Source organism: Chiloscyllium punctatum, chromosome 22, assembly GCF_047496795.1.
Source record: "Chiloscyllium punctatum isolate Juve2018m chromosome 22, sChiPun1.3, whole genome shotgun sequence".
NCBI lineage: Eukaryota > Metazoa > Chordata > Chondrichthyes > Orectolobiformes > Hemiscylliidae > Chiloscyllium > Chiloscyllium punctatum.
In genome coordinates, this window is record NC_092760.1 from 86,601,956 (window position 1) to 86,610,245 (window position 8,290).

At 44.1% G+C, this 8,290-nt stretch overlaps 1 protein-coding gene across 4 annotated transcripts in view; it reads right to left on the reverse strand.

Moving 5' to 3' along the window:
* slc6a5 (solute carrier family 6 member 5) overlaps nucleotides 1–7,742 on the reverse strand; it is a 65,197-nt gene extending 57,455 nt beyond the window's left edge. The window contains exons 1-3 of one of the 4 annotated variants that reach the window (XM_072592763.1): nucleotides 7,734–7,742; nucleotides 4,789–5,283; nucleotides 4,153–4,288 (exon numbers count right to left, since the gene is read on the reverse strand). In XM_072592763.1, coding sequence (XP_072448864.1) covers nucleotides 4,153–4,288; nucleotides 4,789–5,262 — 610 coding nt within the window. In that variant the 5' untranslated portion in view covers nucleotides 5,263–5,283; nucleotides 7,734–7,742. Of the gene's footprint in view, nucleotides 1–4,152; nucleotides 4,289–4,788; nucleotides 5,720–6,029; nucleotides 6,102–6,327; nucleotides 6,521–7,733 lie in introns of those variants that run through there. The other 3 variants (XM_072592760.1, XM_072592762.1, XM_072592759.1) reach the window with 3 other exon arrangements.
* Between the last annotated feature and the right edge of the window lie 548 nt (nucleotides 7,743–8,290).

The window sequence follows — 8,290 nt, forward strand, 5'->3', positions numbered from 1 at the left end:
GGAGAGAAACAGAGTAAAGTTTCTAGTGGGTTACTGGACTGGAAATGTTAACTCTATTTTTCTCTCTCTACTGCCAGACCGGCTGAGTTTCTCCAGCAATTTCTATTCTTGTTTGTTTGCATCAGAATACTCTACGTTCAGTGACTGAATGTCTGTTTCAAAACCAAATTTAGTTCGAAATCTAAACTGAGTACTTCATCTCCTCTAACCAAAGCTGATGCTAAAAGGTAAAGCCATGATCAGGCCACACCAATGTACTTCAGCGACGACAGGTTCATAAACTAATGGACATGGTCAGAGGCTGCATGATCTCGATTGAGCAAAAAGATGAAAAATGCTCAGGACCTCCATAACCGAACAAAAAATAAATTCTCCGCTGTTTGGAGAAACTAAATAACAACAATAAATTCGAATTTAATTCGAAACGAACGAATTTCATGTCCTCTCCCAGACTAGAATTGCTTTTTTTTCTTTTAAGAAAACGATAATTGGTGGAATACTGACTTTTTTAATGGTAGAGAATTTCAGGTAAGATTCTGACGTAGTTTCGAGACCCGGATTATTTCATTCCCAGTTACCCTTCTTCCAAAGCAATGCAAAGGGATACGATTAACATTGAACTGCCTGTACACATTCATATGGATCTGTCTTGGATTGATCAAACAGGAAATCAAACCCAACCGCAGCTTTTGGAGCAATTCTAACTCCAAACTGTGGGTGATATTAAGAAATACTCTGTTATCGATTACATATGAAACAGTTAGGTGCCGACATGGAACCTATTTTGTTACAAATATGGACACACGTATTTTCTAATCAAACTGTTGTGAGATCTTAGGGCATACCCCTGAAACAGGATTGGACTTGAACCTGGATCATCTGGTTCAGAAGGGACAATACCATTGTGCCGCAGGAGGCCAATATTATATGCACATATTAAACATTAGTCTCTCCCTACAAGTGTAATCCGTTCACGAGTCTTTTGTCACGCATTGCAAATAAGTCATCATCGAAAATCTATCTCCTCATCCTGTGAATCCTTAAGATACCACAACCACGTTACAGCTCAATAGCAGAAACTACCCCGCAGGAATCCTGTTGTGACGGCTTTGAAAAAGTTATTCCTTTTGATATTGTCTGGTATTAAAAGCACTCAGGTCCGTCCAGGACTCTGCCTTTCTAAAATACAGCCAGCACCAATATATTCACCAATAACGTACACAAAGCAAAAATTGCTTTTCATCCAGAACTCAACAACACATCCTCGCCAGCACCTTCCAAATCTGTGACCTCTACCCTCCAGAAGGACAAGGATAGCAGATACAAGGGAACACCACCTCCTTCAGGTTCCCCTCCAAGCCACTCATCATCCTGACTTGGAACTATCTCACCGTTCCTTCATTATTGCTGGGTCAAAATTGTGGAACTTCCTAACTCCAGGGACTTCAGTGGTACCAGGAATACAGTTCACCACCACCTCATTCAGAGCAGTTAGGGACTGGCAATAAATACGAGTCCCAGCCAGTGACGAACGAGTAGGATCATACCGATCAAGAACTTCAGCAGTTAAGAATTAGGGAATACAAAACAGTGTCATGTGGGGAAAGATCCAGCAGGTAATGTTTAAGAAGGATAAATAAGAATTGCAGGTTTACTTCCGGGTGAGCTAATTGGAGTGCAACCTCCGACACACACAAACAAACCGAGTAGATTTTACTGTGCTTTACAAAGACACGGTACAGAGAGAATAAAACTGGGCGCTCACAATGAGAACTCTCGACATGTGGGCAAATGTTTGTGACCTTTGATAAACTCCATCTGTGTATTCAGGACCAGCTCAAACCAATGGATGTGTGAGTTGATTCCTGACACCAACTTTGCGCCCCGAAGTCAATATTCTTAAATTCTAATTCGGCTCACCATCTGAAACCCATTCCCACAGAAAGGGCCCAAATCCAGGAGGTTTCCTACAAAAATAATTCATTTCCTGAGAGTGCCGCCTACTGGACAAAACACTAGGTGGGCCTTAACAGCTTGGTTGGACGCTGTTGGGGAATGTTGGGGCAGTTGGTCAGGCAGGACTCTCACTTTATCAGTTGGCGTCCAAGGCCAGAGCGTAAGAAAAAGCTTGACAAGGGTCCACGGTCAATCCAGAAACCCCACGCTAGAATTTGCTTATTTTGTCATGCATGTAGCTCCGGTAGGGGATGGCTCATGTAGTGCACGGCTTTGCAGTGATTTGGTAACTGTCGACACCTTGAACCGGATTCTAAGTCACGGTAGAGGTAAAATCTGACGCGTCTTTCCACTTGTGTTGAATGGGCGCTACCAATATTCGCGCCAATGGTGTTTTTTCTATTACGTGCATAGGAACTGAAACTTGCTCCCGTTTCATATATTCTGAATTTATATATCAACTATTGGCAAAGACTTATTGACACCGGCAATGAATACATAGGAACAATTGGGACATGATATCAAAAAGTATTTCAATTGATTGATATGTATTATGTGATTCCAAATATATTACAGCGTTCGCCTGAACAATGATAATGCAGAGGGAGAAGTGTCATATTTTCCAACACTGTTGGACGCTTTTCAGAATAACTTTTGGGGAAAGGGGAGAATCACAGTCATGATGCATCAATTCGACATAAGACCATACTGTTTAAAGGTCAGATGAGAAATGCTCAAGTTGTGATTATATTCTTCAACACGGCAATGTAATATCTTCATTGATGTGTTTTAGGATGACGAATTTGCAATGTTTGTTCTTACTTTAACGCTTTCAAAAAGCTAAACTCTAAATGATTACACACGTCTTAAAATCGATAAACTGTATTGATAAATGAATGCGCCCATCCCATAAAAATATATAAATTAGTTCTTTGCTTATATTTTGCTGAGCTTGCATTTCATAGCTTGTTACTTGTTAAATCCATGTCAACTAATTTGTTTATTTTTCAGATATTTACCGATAAACGTGCATACATATTTGAAAGTATACACAGCATTTCCCGATTCAACCATCTGCAAGCTGGGTCTTATACCCTGATGTCAACAAACCCAGGCTAAAACGTGGCTACAAATATTTCCAATCCATCCCATTTTAAAATACGAGTCAAGTGCTTTCTTGTGAAGATGTCATTTTCAGTGGAAACTACCCCCCACCCCCATCCCCACCCCCTCACTGCGAACCAATCTCTCCTCGTCAGTGTGCACAAAGTGAGTGAGTATTCTGTGCCATTTCCTAATGATTTAGATTCGTATAATTTAGTAAATTAACACGTTTCAACAACATTACTCCACGGGTATTTTATTCGCGGAAGCTGGCCACAAATAAGATGCACATGGAAGTCACAAATCAATCTAATTTAAGAAGTTTTTTAAAAAAAATACTACTATGCCAAAAGACATAATTGTTGTAGGTTCAACAATGGGGATGCTAATGTTGGTTCGCTTCCTTCAAATGAGTATTTATAATATTAACCCAGGCTGCTTCGGAATGCAGGTAGCAGATTTAGTTCGATTTTTTTTCGTTGGGGAAGGGTTCGGTCAATGAGAAGTACTATTAACAGCATTCAATATAGCAATGCACTGGCCCCTCTCTCTCTCCCTCTCTGCTGCAAATTCACCTCAGCAGTGAGACCGCTGCCGCAGAATGCAGAACCTCGTTGATGTTCGCGGACTAATGAACCAAGAAAACTCCACACTCTCTCTCTCCTCCATCATGTCCCTTTTTATTGTAGACAAACCCCATTTTTTTTCCTACCTGACACCACATTGGCCGTTTTATTTTCCTCTCTTGTACCCCTGACCAATTTAATTTTTAATTACCGCTAACCACTCATACCGAGGAACCGAGAAAGGAATAGAGGTTCTTTTTAAGCTTTTGTGTGTTTTAATGGCGAATGATAGGTCAGACTTTGTGGATTTTTTGTTGAAATCATAGAATTCATCTTGATTATTCACTGCTTTGTGTGTTTCACAGGCATGGGGATTGACTTTCCCTTCTCTATCGCCCATTGTGAACCCCCACATCCATTCGACCGTTTGCACCCATTCCTTTCTTTCCTATGGATTTCCTAGCCTCCCTCGATGTTTTGTCTCTGCTCCTCGTCCTCTCTGTGCCCGATGCTCTTTGATTCTTACCTCCGCCGTTCTGGAATGCGAGATAGGGAAAACGCCAGACATTCCCCAGTCCTACCGCATAGCCGACCATGGACAAAATGAAGTCCAGCTTCCTCGACCAGTTCCCTCTGGCTTTATTCTCATCTCCTTCATCTTCCTAAGGGAAACATAAGATGCAACTCAAATCTGGCAGCACTGCCTTTAACAAAGGCGACTGGTTCTAACGGGATTTTGATCTTTTTTTTATTACAAAGACCAATACCATCTTGATCAAGTCGGGACAAGCCCGAAATTACTGGGCTTCAGCTGAGCAAAACCAAACAGTTTAATATTTTGAGTCTACTTCTCTTTAAATAACCTGCGTGGCTACGTGCCACTTTCTATAAAATTGACCCGTCAGCTGTCCTGCTTAGCTGAATAAAGTGGAATTGGAAAATCTGCCCTTTCTCTGTCTTAGACCCTCCATTCTGAAATCAAGCTGAACAAAAGTTTGCCCGAGAACACAACTATAACATGGATCTGCAAAGTTCCAAACTGGAGTGTCATGCCTACACCACCAGCCCGCACACCGTCCCCACTACCCCTCACCCACAACCCCCTTTTTTAACCTCCCAGTTTAACTGTTTGCATGACAAGCTTATCTTTGGAAACACTCACCCCGCTGAGAGTGCCGGGGAATACAGCGGTGTTTCCATCTGTCCCCAGTAACACCGTGCTCTGGCTCTTTGTGACCCAGCTGCTCTTGGTATTGTTTTGTTGGATTGTAGGGATGCCAGTGCCATAGCTAACCTCCACCTCGGCGATCTTACAGTGAACCGTGTTGGTGCGATCATTGCTCTCGACAGCAGTATCCTTACGGGGTAACATTTCGATGGAATCCTGATGGACGACGGAATTGGGCTGGGTGGACTCATTCTTACAGATCCCAACCGTGCCCTCGTCAGAGCCATGAGACTGGGCTTCTTTGAGGGAGACAGCTTTGCTTTCGGTGGTTTGGGAGCCGGGGACCGCGACCTGGAATACCCCCGCGGCTTCAGTTTCCAGGCTAGTTCTGGTTACTCCAACGGCGTCTATTCTGCTGGTCTGTCCCGGGGAGGAACTCTCGGCAACGCTGACTGTTGGTTTAGTCATGCCTTTCAGCTCTGTGCAATCCTGTGGAATATTGGAAACAGCCATGAAGCAATGGGTGTAAAACAGCGATCCCCAAATAATGTTTTGAACAGTCTGATTCAAACCATCGGTGTTCCTGATAGAGCAAGCGCCCAGGGAGGAACCTGAACCTTCGGGATGTGAAGCAGTGAGAAGGTATTTCCTACAATTTATTATTTGTGTGATGTTCAATTCAAAGGGGCTGCTAAACTGCAGCCTCCCCTCCGCTTACTCCCATCTGCGGCTCGAGTCCACTACTTTGGCTTTCAGCTCACGGACTGTTCAGGGCTCTCGCTTCCACGAAACGATACGAATCTTTAATTTAACGCCCCATTTGCTTCCTGTCACTCAGCCCGCGCGTTGGGTTCCTTTAGCTGGGAATACTCCCGGTAGGCGCTCCCCGATGCTACACCATCTCCGATACCCTCATCTCCCACCCCCTCCCTCGGCACAGATGATAGCTTGAAAATGGGGCTTTCTTTGGAAGCTGGGGACGAAGATGGGGGGGGTGGGGGTGGGATGGGGGCTGACGCTGTTGGTCACTGATGTAACCCGTTTTACAAAGAGCCACTCCAGCACCATGAATGGCAAGAGCGGAAATTGTCTATCTGTCTCAGGTTATCAAATTCATTCGAAATAATTCAATCAAAGTTTTGTCCGGTGGGTTTGGGTGGGGAGGGGAGTTGGGGAAGGCCGGGGTTTGGGTGTTTAAGGGGCTGGGGGTGACGGTGCGGGGAGGCAAGGATAACCTTGGAATGTTGGCAGTTGCAGGAACAGCAAATTTTTCACGGCGTCGCTTTCCGTTTGGAACTAGCTTCAGCACCGCGGACAGCTCCACCGTCCACCCGCGACAGGCAAAAAAAAGGCAACCCTTACAAATTAACCCTGGCATTGTCGGACACACCAAACTCACTCATTTGCTTAGACAACCAGCAAAAAAAAACTTGTTTAACCTGCTCTAGTTTCCGCCAATATCAACCAGATCAAGAAAAAGAACATTTTTTCCTTTATTAAAAAAAAACTAAAGAAACGGTCAATGTCACTCACCATGTTTCGCAGTGCAACAGATCTGACAGGGAGGGGGAAGAGGAAAAAAAAACGTTGGGAAACGCCACTTAAGTGTTTTCAGCTCCACTCAGAGCAAGCGCCTTCTATACGTCCCTCTGTAGATTGAGTGTGCGTCAGTGAATCGCAAGGTGCCCTTCCTCTGACATTTCCTTGATAGTAAGTGTTTGATAAATCATTACCCCTTGGATTCTGATTTTAAACATACAACATAAGGCGCAAACATTGCTTAGCTGTCACTCAAGCGCGCGTATGCCCGAAAGATTGCGTGTTTGGAATGACTCACATTGGTGAATTAATAAACTTAAGGGGCACAGGGTACATATCTATTACTGGCAATTAAGTCGTTCACTCCTACATGTTATAATGCAGTTGTTGGCACCAGGTTAAGCAAGCTTAGCGACCAGAACATCCCACAGACCTTCAATTCCTACAACTTTTGCAACTCAAATTACTTCTAAAAGATATCATTTCGAGATTTAATTTGACTACCTTAACGATAGAGAGAAGGACGTGTAATGATTATTTAAAAAAAACACTGACAGAGCGAGGAGAAACGAAACTGATAGTTTGTCAACTTGTGGCGGATGGTGGATTGTATAAAAAAAGGGTGCGTGCGATTTACGTCAGATTTACCGGTCAGTTGATCAAATGCCATGCTTTAAAAATAGACTGAGTTTTTTTTAAATACTGCAGCGATTTAAGAATAAAAATAGCTGTAGATGGACCGCCCACTGGATTTATTCCTAACCCTAGTGTCATTTTCTATTCTATGTTTTGGAAAAGTCAGTTTGGGAGCGGCGGTTTGAATGGTTTTGCGGTAATTATTCTTTCTCAGGTGGATCTGGAGAAGACCCACAGTCAAATGGTGCAATGCATTGCTGTCACTGCTCTGCACCACACGCTCTGCAATGTTAAAGTGAGCCTGGGATAAACTATAAAGTACAACATCTACTCTGTCACAATGCTCACTTCTGAACCTAGACTGACCACTCTCTGTGGAGGCATCACCCTTATTGCTATGCGGTTATATCGTGAATCTGTATCGCCACACCATTTCACCCGCCACCTCCTCCCCCATCCCTCCTCCACCACCGACTCCCCACCTCCGTCTTTGAGGGACCTTTACTCCAGCCAGAGAATAGCACAGTGCGCAAGAAGCTTCATGGGACTGTCCACATTCTACTTTTCAAACTCTTGTGTTTACCACAGCGGCCAGTCATGACCCACATCTGACCCAGTGCAGTCACCTTGGGATCCACTTTCGAGCCCTGGACAGTCGGCGCTTTTCCAAACCCCACCTTCCCCCGTCCCGCAACCACTGCCCCCCCCTCCCCCCCCCCCCCCTCCTAAAACCCCACACCCACTCCACTTCCAAAACCACTCACTCTTCTAGATGGGATACCAGCCTCTGCAAACTGCATTCAGATTAAATTCCACTCTCTTCCTCAAACTTTGGTGTGTGTGTGTATGTGGTGTTTGTGTGTGTATGAGAATGAGTGTGTGTGTCTGTGTGTGCATGTGGTGTTTGTGTGTGTGTCTGTGTGTGTGTATGTGAGTGTATGTCTGTGTGTATGTAAGTGTGTATGAGTGTGTGTTTATGTAAGTGTGTTCATGTCTCTGTGTGTGCATGTGGTGTTTGTGTGTGTGTACGTGTGTGCCTGTGTGTATGAATGCGTATATGTATGTCTGTGTGTGCATGTGGTGTTTGTGAGTGTGAGTGTGCATGTGGTGTTTGTGTGTATATGTGTGTGTGTGAGTGTGTGTGTGTATATGTGTGTGTGTGAGTGTGTGTGCATGTGGTGTTTGTGTATATGTGTGTGCATGTGGTGTTTGTGAGTGTGTGTGTGCATGTGGTGTTTGTGTGTATATGTGTGTGTGTGAGTGTGTGTGCATGTGGTGTTTGTGTATATGTGTGTGTGTGAGTGTGTGTGCATGTGGTGTT